Consider the following 16,123-nt stretch of genomic DNA (forward strand, 5'->3'; position numbering starts at 1 on the left):
ATTTGTCGTCTTTTTTAAAGAGAATACTTTGCATTTTATTATTTTACAATGTTTATTATACCCGTTACATATAAAATATGTTAAAGGGTTTATTGTATCCGTTGGAATGTATGTAACAGGGAGAAGGAGTTATCTCCGACCCCATAATGTAACCAGCATCAACAGTCTACACCTCAGGGACTAAAACGGATAAAGCAACCAATTTTTTCACAGATACTTCTATGAGTGTGGAGCAGAACAAGCTTGTTTTAAATCGTAACAATCACCACACGCAAAGTTTTTATGATAATGTTTTATTAATTAACTTTATCCATCATCTTACTTATTCGCAATGAGATCGGGCAAATAATACGGTCGTCACGGCTGCTTTAAGGTTGTAAGCGCCTAAAAGTATGTAACGAATATTCTTATGTAAGTTTTATATTTGCCGCTAGTCTTTTTCATGTAATGTCTTGTTATGTAACTAATATGCACTGTAGAGCAGTGGGAATAGCACAATATATAGCAGAATATTACTCGATATATACTCGATTTGGCTACAATGATTACAGTGTATAAAATGAAACACAAAACGAAGCAGCCATAAAATCGAAATGAACCCAAAGCAGCAACATACGTTTATCGTTTAAGCAGCACCACGAGGCGATGGGGTGGCCATGTTTTCGACGGAAGGGAGAGAGGGAGCTAGGGGGTCAGTGTGGAGCTAGCGAACGCTCGAAGCAGTGGAAGCGCAGCAGCGTTGGCGGCACTTTTTATATTCGTTAAGCGGCGGCAACATCAAAGACATATTTTCAGTTTCGCTGACTCGCCGCTTGCTTTGTACACGCTGCTGTTGCCGTTTCTGTTGCTTGTTATTATTATTATTATTGTTGTTTTTTTTGTTGTTGTCGTTTGCATGTTGTTGTAGCTTTATTCATCAAGCCACAACATGTACGACGCGACAACAATATCAGTGATAATACGAAACACACAAACATATGGAAACTTAAATGTATGTAAGAGTGTTTATGAGGATAGAAACATACATAGATATTAATGAATATATGCCCAGCAGTTCCAGACCTCAAGGAAATGTTGTGGAATCCATGTGGATTTGTCCCTAATCAATAAGGAAACCTTGTGGACATTGTTTGGAAAACGTTGTGGACTTTAACATTGTGAGTTCCTAGGAACGAGGACAGAGGAAACCAACCTAGGTATTCCCTAAGGTTATCCTCACATAAAACATTAGGGACTCTTCGTGGAACTCTGTCGAGAGCATTAAAGTAAAAAAAAAAATATTTTTAACTTTTGCTTTTTTAAAAATTTTTTTTGTTTTATTAGTTTTTTATTTAAGAATTTAAAACTACATGTTTGATACTTTGACGACGGGCGTATATTTATTTAAATTTATTTATGAAAACTGTTCAGAGCGGGATTCGAACCCGGAAACCCAAACTCGAACCATTACGCCACTCGGACTTAAATTTCTCGACTAACAGTAATGTACCAATTGACTCAAATGTTTAAGTGCGTATGAGCAGCGGCCAGTTGAAGCTGGCAGATTTATTACAATACTAACAACAAAACGTCAAGAAATGACAACAACATCATGGACAACGTTAGGGACAATCAAGCAAAGGGACATTCAGAACCATTATGGCAATATATGTATTTTTATAACAATAATTATAGAAGTGGTCCAAGCGATTACTTCATATTATTTTCGTATCTTTTATATAATTCATTAAGAAATTTAAGATTTATTTCCATTGAACATTTTTCTTAAGAGGAAAAATAATTATGTTTTTAAAATACATCTGATCTATTCTGAAATTTCGTCTGCATAAATCTTTAATTTTAATCAGAAATCAGGGTAATCATTATAAGTTTTTTTAAAATAAAAATTACAATATACTCGTAATGATTATTTTTAAATTTTATCGATTTAATTACAACATACATATACCAACCGAAAATCTCCCAAAAATGTAATGAGTTTTGGGAGATTTTCGGTTGGTTTCGGTTTCTGTTGCACCAATGATTCATTAATTTTAAGTTGTACTTTAAAACTCGAAAAATGATCATTGTTGTTGAGCCAAAGTTTTATTATTTTTAAATGGATTATATAGGTTCGTCTTCGTTAACTGAGTAAGAATATATATATAAATGTTGCCCAAGAAAAGTAAAAACTACAATTTGAGTAATTAAAATTATTATTTTTCACAAAAAAAAAAATAAAATATAGAACTCAAGGAATAATCATTATTTTATGTTGTATTGATTAATTTTATTTTTTTGCTTTTAAACAATTATAAGAGAATTTAATTAAAATCGAATCGAAAATATAATGAATACTTATATCAAATCGACAGTTTGCTATTCAAGTAAAAGCTTTAAAGAGAAGGAGAGGTGGGTCAGTGAAGTAGTGAAATAGGATGAGCTGCTACGCTGTGGGGCAACTGTTTGTATGGTCTCATTATATCCTCTTCCTCTCACTGTTCCTCTTCATGTCCCTCTGCGCATTGCTTGCTTCTCATGGGAGGTCAACGTAAAATGTAAAGTGTAATGACCTTTTGCTAGTTGGTATAAATCATTTCCATTCTTGATTGCTTGTTTATTCTCTCAATATTTTTCTAATAACTTTAAACTTTTATATTTCCATCAAATCTGAAACATCTCGGTTAGCAATGCCTTTTAAATCATGTCAATTGGGTTAAAATTACCTATTTTTCAATTGGACTTACTTTATCTATCCCAAAAATTCATGGGTATATGTTTAAATATGTCTTAAGAGCAAATTAAATATAGAACTCAAGCAATATCTATGTAGACATTGAATGTTCCTAAGAATAAACCTATGTTCTTTTTTTGCAGGCTAATAAAATAGGGTTACCACCTTTCTTCTGTCATAACGGCGACCCACTGACGACACCGCCGCCTGCACATTGCGGAATTCCCCCATATCAGCTGGATCCAAAAGCAATAGGTAAGTCATAAAATGTTATAAATAAAATTTATAAAGAGTAGATTAAGGTTAACTCGAATTTAAGCTTACAATTTTTTTATATATTTAAACTAAATATCAGTTGTCTTACAGTCAAGTACAAGATTATAGTTTTCTTACTTCTTTGTAAATTTTTTGATTAAAGAAGTAGATGCTAAAAAAATATTCAGGAATCAGAATTACATAGAATTGGTAATGTTAACATAGAGGTGATTTTTAATTCTAATATAAAATAAATGCCTGCCAATATATTTATTTTATATATATAGATTTTTTTCACCCAATAAAATGCAAATATATTCGTCGTCTTCGGCGTGAATAATATGATAATTATTTATCAATTGTGTGGAAAATTGCTATCATTGTCTCAAGTGCTTATTTAATGCTGGAAATTGAATATATTTCCGTAGATATAGATAGAATACGAAATCGTTCAACTCGAGAGTGCGAAAGTGAGAAGGATGCATCATGTCATCCAACTAATTTATAATATGAGTGTTACAAACGTAAACACCCATAGACAACAAAAAATAGGGCTGAATTTATTTTTTCAAATGGGACTTGCTTATTTAGGCGGAGGTGACAATAACTTGAACATTTTCTCGTATAATAAATTGCAAATTGAAATTCTAAGTTACTGTATGGTTTTTGAATAAATTGAGTTGAGTAATTGAGTTAACTTACAAATTATTTATTTAATCTACGAATTATAAAATTTAATAAAAGTCTACAGGAAATTATAATTAAGTACAATAACTAGTTTTACTTATTAGGGCCCTAATCTAAAATAGAGAGTAAAGTAACAGGGAAAACCCCATAAATTGTAAGATACATTTTTATTTTAATAACAACAGATAGAATCAGTACAAAAAGTTATATCTGATAGGGGAAATTCAATATTCTCACAGAAAGAGCAAGAATAGGGTAAGGATTAAAAATTTATTATCAATACACTATCCAGAAGAGTTTTAAAAAGACGAAGATAAAACTTAGGAAGATTAACTGTGCAACAGATTAAATCAATGTTAAGAAGAAGAAATAATAGATTTACAGAGAATTTTGCATTTATAATATTTTTAGAAATATCTACCACCTTTTTTATATAAAGGTGTAATAAAGAAAGATTAAAAAGTTGAAGTAATGATTGTAGGAATACAAAAATAATAAAAGAGGAATTCAAAACTGTTATATGGGATTCCTGCTTAATACCCTCTAGGCTGATCAATTTTCAGTGAAAATTAAAATGTGCACGCTAAGACCAAGTAAGCAATTGATCTTCTGTGTATATGTAGGTAGCTTGTTGTATGTTCCGGGTAAGCTCACTTAAATATGCACACGGAACAAGCAATTAACAAAACGTGGTGGATCGGGGATTTGCGGCATAGCCTCAATAGGAGGCGAGTGCTCAAGTTATTCAACCACAAGTTATTGACTTTCTCACCCTTCACCTCAAATAAAATTCAAACAAATTATGAAATAATAATTGCACATGATGCGATTTTATGCGTATGTATGCTCGATTACGGCATCCTTTTCATTCATATTCATTCATTCATTCTGCCAAATTTCCCTTATTGTGTGTGTGTCATATCCATGGGGTTCGGTTCGGTACGGTTCGCGGTGGTTGGCCGTTTAAGGGCCTGCTAATGGTAATGGTCGGCTGGTCTTGGTCTGCCTTAATGGGAACCAACGGCGTAAATAAAAGGCATGCACTTAAGAGCTGCTTGCGGATTACATGGCATTATAATCCACAACAATGGTAGCATTCTAATAATTGAATAACACAATAAAATCCCAGCTAGCTAACAATCTGACGGTACGTATGTACATGAAAGTGGAACCATTCTGCATAGTTCTTTTAAGAGCATGCTTCGAAATTCTTGATGGTATTAATATAATTTAGTTATAAAAAATTACATTGAAAAATCTTTAACTTGATTTTCGCGGAAGCGATTTTAAACTACTCTATCTCGGGTAATTAGTCTTTTCAAACATGCCCATGTTTATTATACTTTTCCTTAGACAATATTTCAGAACTTTAAACTATCATAACTTTGTCAATTCTTGACCGATTTTCTTTCGGAATGTAAATTTTATATTGTTTTGGCCTCTTTTTTGATTCTATTTTGGTTTTGACCTCTATTTGACTCTGCATAAAAATTAGAAAATATGATATTTTTTCCTTCACTGCGGACGGCAGTTCGCGCTAGTAACGAAAGCAGCACGAAGAGTGCGAAAGGCGACTAGCAATATATACAGCAAATATGGAAAATTTGCTATGACTGTTCGATCAGATCGAGCTATATACCGATCGAAAGGTTTAGTCCTAACTTACAAGATGACATACTATAACTTTTTAACCCACCTGGGTCATGAGGGAGAAAATTTAAACGATCGCAGCTAATGGGGCCGTTGGGGCCTTTTGGTAAAATTATATATTAAAAAAAAAAAAAAAATTAAAAAAAATTGACATTCAAGATCTTTAGCAAACTTTAATATGTTAAAGGCAAAAAAATTCCGCGTTTTTTGACATATCACATATATCTGTAAAAATTCGATATCTCGAGATATTACCATTTAAGTGTATAAATACATATTACGTAGAGCTAAAATATGAAAGCAGTAATAACGTGACACAGCAGCAAGCCTTTGTAGCAAACAGCTTTTGAGCTTCAAAAATAACCAGCGTTGCCAGAAAATTTTGTTTTGCGTTTCAGAAATAGCCAGGGTTGTTTTGATTTTCTTTAAATTCGCGGTTAAACTTGGTTAAATTATTCAAATTAGTTGTGACTTTCCGCAACGCTTATTAAATTTATGTGTTCTTTTTCTATTTACTATTAAAGAATCAAAATTTTTTTTAAATGTAAACGAAATTCAAGAAATTTGCGTATTTTACTATCTGTCTGCATTAATGATAAAGTTACAATGTCAAAAGAAAAGCAATTGCAAAGATTTCTGATATCACACAAAAAAACCTCTACACGAGGTAAAATTCTAGTGACGAATATATTCCAGCCCCAAAATTTCTGATATCCAATTTTGTGACGAACAAATAACGTTTAATACAAAAATTTTTAATAAAAATATAAAATAAAAAAAAAACGAAAATTAGCATTCGGCACTGCGAAAAAGTAATTTTTATGTTCGTGGTAGCACACCCTTTTTGTGTTTGTGCAGAATGCTAATTTTTGTTTTATTTATTTTATTTTACATTTTTATTTAAAATTTTTGTATTAAACGTTATTTGTTCGTCACAAAATTGAATATCAGAAATTATGGGGCTGGAATATACTTTCGTCACTAGACTATTACCTCGTGTAGAAATTTTTTTGTTCAATTTTTTCCATGAATATGGTCAGTGTCCATTTTCTACATACTTTCCCTTGGACACTATTTCAGAACTTTAAACTATCATAACTTTGTTAATTCTTGACAGACTTTCTTCCGGAATGTCAATTTATGATTGTTTTGATCTCTATTTTGATTCTGAAAAATAACAAAATACCATATTTTTGAATGCCAAATTTATATTGTTTTGATTCTGCATCAAAATTGAAAAATATCTAATTTTTGCCCTCACTGTTAATTTTGTTCATGCTTTGGGTCATAGTTCATTTTCAGAACTTCAAACCGTCATTACTTTGTCAATTTTGAATTTATTTCATTGGCGAATGTCACTTTTGTTATTGTTTGGCCTCTATTTTATTTTGCTTTAAAATTAAATATTTTATTTTTTTTCATTAACATCCATTTTTTCTCTACTATCCCATTGACACTTAAAAAAAAGAAGTGATTTGGGAAAACTCGATATTTACCGATTGATCGACTATTCGATTTCCATTTCGATTTAAGACTCTATTCTCTATTCATATAAATCGATCTATTTTATATACATTAAAGCGCATTGAACAACATATATTGTAAATATTAACGTATTTAAATATGAAAGCAAATCTATTTTGACAAAATCTGTTTACGCTACAATGCAATATAAAAAAAAACGCCTAATTGCTGAACTATTAGTGTTTGCCGAAAAGGGGCGTTTCTTCGATATACACGATTACAAGGTTGTGACCGCCTCGTGCCTCAAAGGAAAGAGATGCGCATGGCCTGTAGCGGGGGGTTGTCATCAACCCTCGTGACCTGAACCTAAACAAAACAGCTCTTGCTGTTCATCAGGTTTGCGATTATGGAGTGGGATTTGGATCGCAGTCGTCATCAGCATCATCATCATCATCGGCACATGCCTCTTTAGATGCCCCTGTAATGATATGCGCAGCTTAAGTACGCACAGTACTCTGAAATTGATGCATTGACAACGCAACGGGAAGAGGACCGTTCCGAACCGCACCGGACCGGTTTTCGACGTTTTAAAGCAAATACGCTTTAATAAGATATTTTATAACGATAGAAGACGGGGTTGACAATGTCTAAATCATGCTGACTATTGAATACTCTTTAGTTCTACTTATTTGATCAATTTTCTTCTACATATATAAAACCTTTGTCCTGACTCACTCACTTACTGACTGATCATTGCACAGCCCAAACGATATCTTTAATAATATTTTAAATGGTAAAATGTACAACAGCTAAAGGCAATATATCTTTTTCAATTGCTCATCAACCTGCAATACCAATCCAATAAAAGTTGTTTAATAATAACAATTATTCAAGAAAAGGGTTTTGTCTTTTTTTAGTGACATGAATTACATACGAGTATGTGTATCGAATGAATTATTAGATAAAATTCGATATGTGAAACACATTTTTCTTAAGGGTTGCACAATAGACCACGGGAAAGAGGGAAAGATATCCGTATCACTAATTCGGCCAGACGCACTCAACTCGAAATCTGAAAGTATACAAAAAAAAAAGCAAGTCCCCTAATGAATAAAAACATGTTGCACAACCACATAATAATGACATCCTTTTTGTCGCTAGATCCCTTTCCAATTCCCTGTCTCTTTCTGCACCCTCTGCACTCAATGCGACACACGCATTTTGCCCGCGGGTGATTGCTCTAGCTGTGACAAACGCAGTATACCCTTTCTCTCAATGCTTATTGCTGGTGTGCTCATTTTTTTGTGATACATTGGCTTACTACAATAAAACTTGAAAATGACAACATCGCTGAGAAGTTCATTGTTACGGTAACAACGACAACAACAGTAACAAGGACAACATCAACCATAAAGTAAAGGGGACAACAAATTTTCAATTAAAATAAAAACGACATGAGAACAGAATTAGAAAATCGCTAAGTAATCAAATATAGGATTATTTAGCGTCCTCTTTACAACCAAAAATCGAAAAGGGTACATTTTCCGCCCCGTTTCTGAATATCATGTTGTGAACAATCAATTGACAAATTTTATATATATGTGCATTAGAGAATCTTTAGTCGTATGTAAACCAAAGATTTTATCCCTTTAAAATTTTTAGACAACTGTATCCAAATGATCTGATGTATCTAAATTTTTTAGTTATTTTGTTTAATCTCCTAAAATTAATATATTTTTATTTTTGCAAATTTTTTTGGAAACTGAACTCTCATAACTTTGGCAAATCTCAAAAGTATTGGAAAAACTTGACAGTACAAATTAGGCTAGATTTAAGTATAAGATAACATGTTTGGTTTCTTTTTATTTATTTTGAAACAGTGATGAACTAACAATCTAATTCATCTTCCTTTTTGGAGTATTTTAGATAAATTTAATTAAATTTGATAAAAATTAATTTTTCGTCTGCAGTACACAGTTGCATTCTTTAAGCCCCGGACATTCAGCTCAATTATACTTTTTTCTTTCAAACAATTTGAAAATCTTATAATTCATTGGAAACAACTATGCTGTGATAAAAAGAATTTTAAATAATTATATAATAATTAAATATATAGTTAAATCATATGGAATACAAAGTCTTATAACGAAAAATTTAACTTTCAGGTCTTACTCGTCCTGCATTATATCCATTTACTGCCAGCCAGTATCCTTATCCAATGCTAAGTCCCGACATGTCTCAAGTTGCGTCATGGTAAGTTTTTCACAATAGTGTAAATCAAATTAAGCCTTAAGCCTCTTAGTCGATTGCTTCATATCATAAAGAAGCCTAAATTATTATTTTCTCAATTTTTGTTTCAATATCTCATTATATAAAATTCTTTTTGATGACTGTCGGATTGGTAATCAAGACAAAGTACACTGACTTCTTTATACAATATCATTTCTTTTCAGGCACACGCCGTCGGTGTACTCAGCGTCTAGTTTTAGATCCCCTTATCCCTCCTCATTACCAATTAATACAACGCTATCTAGGTGACTATGAGTTTCTTAAATTATGCTAGCAAATATTCTATTAAAATAATCAATTTTTGTTCAATTTCAGCGATTTTCCATTTCGATTCTCACCGAGTCTATTGCCTTCTGTTCATGCGACACCTCATCACGTTTTAAATTCACATCCAGCGATTGTGACATCCAGTTCCAAACAGGAATGCGGCATACAAGATACCACAACGAACAATCGATATTCAAGGTGAGATAAAATTGCAAATATAAATAGCTATAGCCATAATTCGTTAAGAGTTAGTTGATCATAGGCATTTATTCAGCACGCTACATATTTAATACCCCTACAGAGCCCTGTAAACAATTTTCGAATACTCCTTCATATGGCAGCTTTAAAATTAACTGATCAAGATACTTAACACGGTTTTTGGTTATAAAAAAAGAAAGCTTTAATCGTATTTCATTTCAAAAATTTAGTTCTGTCGTTCAGTTTTTAATCTACATGATCTACAACCGAACAGTTTCCAAACGAATGAACTATGGAATGCACGATATTAAAATGATGCAAGAAAAATAAGATTTATAATTAAAACACGCGTGTATTTTGTAATTACAATAACGTTTTTAAATTTTTTTTACTATTGACAACTCAATTTGTTTGTACATTTTTTTATTTTAAACTGGATTCGCAATTTGCATTTTTTTTGTATGAAATACAGACGATGTTGTAATTTAATACTATAGTTATTCAAATTAGTTAATACTTTCGAGTAAATTTCAAAATGTCTTGACCCCATGTCAAATTTGGTTCTCTTTAAATTTTTAAATAATTTGTATTAAAATATATAGTGATTTTTATGATACACAATCTGATATTTTCACACTCGGTCATTAACACGTCCATACCACTAGCTCAGTGGTTCACTGGGTGGGGGATTAACGGACGCCATATTTAATTTACCGACAACTCACTTGAGTCCCCGCATACACATATAAGAATACCCATCTATATAGACATTCACACACACAAATATATAAATAAATATGTGTTTGCATGCATATGTATACACGCATATACATTAGGACATGTACACTTTCCTATTGGCCCTCTCAAATAGTTTTGAGTCTGCGCACCGAATTTCAACCCCTGATGCACGCATTGCATTGCCCCTTAACTTCGAAACAAGTCTACATGAACGATGGGATGAATTACTCTGAATTACTTACATCAATTGCCAGACTATGTTTTTCTTCAAATATGATCTTTAAGATGTCGAAGATTGTACGATTTTAATTTCGACAACAGTGGAATTTAATCTGTAACAAAACTCTTATAACTTTGTCAAATCTCAACCAATTTTTTGATACAATTTGACTTCGAAATGTTTGGATATTAAAATTTTCATAAAATTAGCCATTTTTTCGCTTTTGAATTTATTGATAATTTTGAACTCTCATAACATTGTCAAATCTCAACCAATTTTAATAAGTAATGTCTTTTTTAACAGTATTTGACTTCTTAATTAATGCTGCATTTAAAGTATTTTAAATTGTGGGATATTTAAAATTTTCCTAAAATTACCCATTTTTTTAATTTTTTCCCTTGTAAATTTTTGGACAACTTTGAACTCTCATAACTTTGTGAAATATCAACCAATTTTAATAAGTAATCTCTTCTTATACAGTTTTTGAATTCTAAATCAATGCTGCATTTTCATTTTTAACCCATAATTTTAATTATCGGCTATTTTAAAGTTTCTTAGAACAAGCAATTTTCTAAATTTATTCCTAAAATTATCCATTTTTTCAACATTTTCCCTTTAAATTGTTTGACAACTTTGAACTCTTATAACTTTGTCAAATATTAACCAGTTTTAACAAGTAATGTCGTTTTTAAACAGTATTTTCTTTGTTTTCTTTCTTTTTTTCTTATAAATGCCCAATTTAAATAATTATTAATTGTAGGATAAATAAAATTTTTCTAAAATTACACATTTTCTTAATTTTTTTTCTTGAAAATGTTCATAACTCTGTCAAATTTCAACCAATTTTAATAAAATATGTCTTATTAATCATTAACTGACTTCTAAATTGATGATGCATCTACATTTTTTATTAAATAAATAATGTCTTTTTAATCATAAGTTGACTTGTAATTAATTTCGGTAACTTAGGTCGTGCCCTTAATGGGCAGCTAGAAATGTTTTCAGCAGATGGCGCCACTGCTGCCAGAGACAACAGTTGCTGAACCGTTCACGCAACCGAACGCCGTGTTGAATAGCGTTTTTATTAAGGGTGTGTTTTTTATTTTGCATAAAATATTAAGTTTGTGATGCTTATACTTAATGTTGCAATAATACAAATGCGTCGAACAGCATAAGCTATGAATTTCGAGATTGTATTTTTTGTTTTAATTTTATATATATTGGTTTTTTAATGTCTAAAATATTAACACACATGTCTCTCCACATTTCGCATAACTACAGGTAATATGGAAGTGAATTTTCGTAGTAAACAGAGGGATAAATCTGGTATCCTATAACTGAAATATTAATCTGTGTAAACATTCCACTCAATGTTATTAAATTAATGAAAAAGAAACATAAATATCAAACAATTCAATTAGATAACTCAATTACAAACATATGTATATATGTTCTTAAGAGATCTACAGGGTACAATAATGATGGTAACATTGCAGTTAAAGTATTTAAAATGTTTTTCTTATCGAGGAATTGAAATTTGAAACCATTATCTATCTGTATGACGCTGTATCTGTATCTACTGTAAACTACATTCTCGGCAGACCGTGAAAAGTGCTCGTGTAAATCAAAATATTTTGTAGTTTTATGGTAAGCTTTTCGTGCAACTTTCGGGTGTTGCAGCAAATGAATAAATCACACATTTGATTTGTACTCAACTCTGCTCAGAGAAATAAGACATGAGAGATGCGCTTAAGCTTTTGCTCTCCGCTCACCGCGCACTCATTGGCTCTATTGCCGTACGCCGGTCTTATGCTCTCGGAGAGGGAGTGTATAGGATAGGATAAGAGAGATATGAGATGAGAGTGGCGACTGTCTCGACTGTCGACTTTTAGTCGAGAGACCACCACTGCAAATTGTTAGCTTTAAAGCCCCCAAAGTCGGAAGTAATTCGTCAAATTCTTGGGCAGTCAAGCCAGTATATCCTTGTTAGCAAAAGTCAAAGAATTCGGACAAAAATAAATCACTTATTACCCGAAACTCAATTAGTTTTCTTGCTAATTGTCGGATTTATGATACAATTCAGTCGATTCTGTTGTTCACCCATAGTTATCTTTTTAAGTGTTAATAAGAGGAACTATTTAACGCATATCCTAAACATTTAATAGAAAATGAAAATAGATATACGAACTGTGCTATCAAATTAATTATACATACTGAACTATGTCTATAAAGTGTGTGTGTGTATGTGTGTGAACATTTAAAAGTATTATTATTGTTGATAACTGATAAAAGTTGATAATTAAAGATTGGAGAGAAATTACAATTCATTATCAATTAGCAAAAATGTATCTACATTTTCATATATATGTATGTATATATGTATATGTATATATTTATGCATATTTATATTATATGTATGTATATATGTATATGTTTTTGTATATGTATATGTATATGATAATAATAATAAATGCATTCTCGAAACTCTCTCCTATTCATTCTCATTCTCACCTATTCAAAATCTGCAACAGGCAGGCAACAGAATTATTATTATAAATACTGCGTCTGAGCAGAGAGAGAGAAAATATTATCAGAGAAAGAGAGAGAGAGAGAGAGTAAGAAATTCACAGCATCCACTAGAGAGAGAATGCGACTGTGTACTCGCTCTGAAAGGATAGTTAATACAACAAATAAATTTTGGTCAAACTAAATTGTATGGTGTAGGTCAATAATGAAAAATCATGTTTATATCAATAACAGGACAATGCAAATGTTTAAGTATCATGTATTATTTATAACAGTTCGAATTTGTACTTATTCCAAATCAAATCAACTACGATTATTTCCAATCGTGGTATAAAAGTATTACTTTCGCTGTAATTAAAGCCATATAATAAACCTGTAAAAACATAAATATGTTAACAGTTAATTTAATGCATTGCTTTAGCTATAAAACATTACAAATTTAAGACAAATTTGTATGGAAGAAAAAGATTTGAGTGCACATCTCAGACTCAAGTTATCAGAAAGTGACTAAAAGTGTATTTTACGAGATTATCATATACCTGTTTATGTTATCCGATACTACAAAATGTGTACATCAAAATTAATGTTTTTTATATTCTTAATTGAGTGGAAGTTAAAAAGAGGAATTAATTAGCTCGCAATCTTTTTGAAAATCATTTTACATAAATGCAAACTACTATAAAATGTTTATAATAATAAAAACAGTGACCAATTTATTCAAATAAAAAACAATGAATTATTATATATGATAAATAATAATAATAATAATAATAATTTCAATAATATCTCTAAGCAGTGTTGTAAAAGAGACAAGATAAGTGAGACAAGCGTAACCTCAAACACGGATAATAATTGTAAAGTGAAAAGTGAGTAGAAAGTACGCGGAATCCCATCGAATTTCAAGTGTTGGCAGCAATAGCTTATCTGTTGGTGTTATGGATACGGAATGCATTAATGCCACCACTGAAACACCTATCAAAATTAAAGAGTCTCCTGGTTACCAGAAGAAAGAATACGCTGAGCCTGCCAAAGATATTCAGGCTCCCACCGGTATTTTAATTGAAGCCGTTTCCATTTCCCAATCATCCCAATCGTCATCATCTCAACTGAGTGAAAGGAGCAGTAAGATTAAAGATAATTATCAAAGTATCTTTGGAGAATATGGTGAGCAAAACCAAAATCATGGCAATCAGTCGGAAGATGAAGGCGGTAAAAAAGCAAACTCTAGTATTATGGAGCACATATTTAATATTCCAATAAATAATAATAATTTGGTACCAACTGCAAGATCTACATTAATGTCGGAGATATTATTCCGACAGCAGCAGCAGCAACAACAACAGCAACATCAGGACATTTTTCAGCAGTGGTCAAAGCTGGACGATGCACCTGGGCGTAGTTCCTGGGATCGGGATAGAAATCGGGAGCGTGATGCATTATTGGCCCGAATATATAGCAATAATTACTCTCAACAACAACAGCAACAGGAACAAGAACAACAACAACAGTTTTTGGCAACACAATTATTGTACGCACAATTTTTGCAACAGCCCAAGACTCATCGTCATTTGTTAGGATCGGAAGCTGATCCGGATACGGATCGGGAAAGGGAACGGGAACGGGAAAAAGATCGTAGATTACATCTACAGGAGCTCTCTGGCTTAAAGAAAGCAACTTCGGGAACAGTAAGAGGATCAGGAACGGGATCATCATCAATATCCATGGGTACCTCTCAAGACAACAACAACAACTATAGAAATCTTAACGATATTGAACTTGACGGCGATCGGGATCGAAGATCGATTGAAGGAGAATTTAATTATATACCCGATGATGAAAGTGGAAAACATTCGACAAGTAATAATACGGATATAAGCGACAAGAAAGACACCGACTCAAAGAGCTACTTTTTTCGAGAGCAGAAGAACATACTTTATGATATAAAAAGAGGATTGGAGAAATGGACACTGCTTTGCAGTAAATTTCAGTATAATCTAAGTGCAAGCCATAGAAATAGAGAGGGAAATGGGAATGGAGATGGGAATGGGAATGAAGACGTTGACAAGTTGAGAGATTCGAATGCAGCTCTTGAGCTAACGGTTCAGCGGCAATTGAAGAGCAATCGAAAGAAAATTGAGAATATGCTAGTTCAAGTGAGACGACTATATCATCAATGGAGCAGTGCCGAACTCTATTATGTACGCAGTTTGCAGCGCCTTGGTCTATCATCAGATATGGTGAGAGCGAATGGTCCTACTAGCAATTATACCCATTCTCCAACTCATGATATTATGGCACTAGCAGCAATTGCTCTGTCCGCTGAAACTGCAAGTGATAAAAGTAATAAAAGTAATGATGATATAGATGATAAATTAAAAGATACAGTGTGCAAGCAAGAATCCGATTCGGATAAACCGCGTACTTTGCAAGATATTGAAAATATTATATTATCACAAGTTGTATATCAACAGAGGAATCAACAGAGAAAATCGATCGTTAAGGGTTACAGTATGGATGGGGATGGGGATTTGGATAGTGAGGACAGCGAGGAAGGTACCAGCAACAGCTCTCGATGTATTTGGCATCCAAGGATTAATAAAGGAGCAACACAACAGCAAAAACAACATGTGGAGCTAGGCTGCAGTACTGCGGCCGAAATAATATTGGAATATGCCTCGCAGTCCAAAATGAATATGAATGCCCTTACAAAAAGTACCACCAATCTTTTCAATCCGAATACTGACTGTGCTCGAAATGGTGGTGCTACTCCTGTTCCAATTACCAGCGATTTCATCGAAGAGAATTGTAGTGTTTTAAATCTATCACCAGTAACAGGACGCTCAATCAAACGGGAGAGCGATCCGGGTCGGGGTTACATAGCTGACATTCAGTTCCCACCAACGCCAACGCCATCTACACCACCGACAACGACCAGCAGTAATAGCAGCTGTTCAACAGGACCACTTGCTACAGGATCAATTGCAGGATCTGTTGCAGGCAGCAGTAAATCATATCATCATCGTCGAAAGTCTCGATATGCCCGACGCATCGGAATCGATACTCCGTCTTCATCATTATCGCCATCCGCATTAAGAAGCACAAATCAATCACAAACG

General features: G+C 32.6%; 1 protein-coding gene across 4 annotated transcripts in view; it reads left to right on the forward strand.

The window, feature by feature from the left end:
- Positions 1 to 16,123, forward strand: part of LOC117793440 (protein pangolin, isoforms A/H/I/S) — a 44,379-nt gene that overhangs the window by 15,412 nt on the left and 12,844 nt on the right. For all 4 annotated transcript variants that reach the window (XM_034634020.1, XM_034633789.1, XM_034633864.1 and 1 more), the window contains 4 exons: positions 2,857 to 2,968; positions 8,935 to 9,022; positions 9,223 to 9,303; positions 9,374 to 9,523. In XM_034634020.1, coding sequence (XP_034489911.1) covers positions 2,857 to 2,968; positions 8,935 to 9,022; positions 9,223 to 9,303; positions 9,374 to 9,523 — 431 coding nt within the window. The remainder of the gene's footprint in view (positions 1 to 2,856; positions 2,969 to 8,934; positions 9,023 to 9,222; positions 9,304 to 9,373; positions 9,524 to 16,123) is intronic.

Source organism: Drosophila innubila, chromosome 4 (genome assembly GCF_004354385.1).
Source record: "Drosophila innubila isolate TH190305 chromosome 4, UK_Dinn_1.0, whole genome shotgun sequence".
In the NCBI taxonomy this organism is placed as follows: Eukaryota; Metazoa; Arthropoda; class Insecta; order Diptera; family Drosophilidae; genus Drosophila; species Drosophila innubila.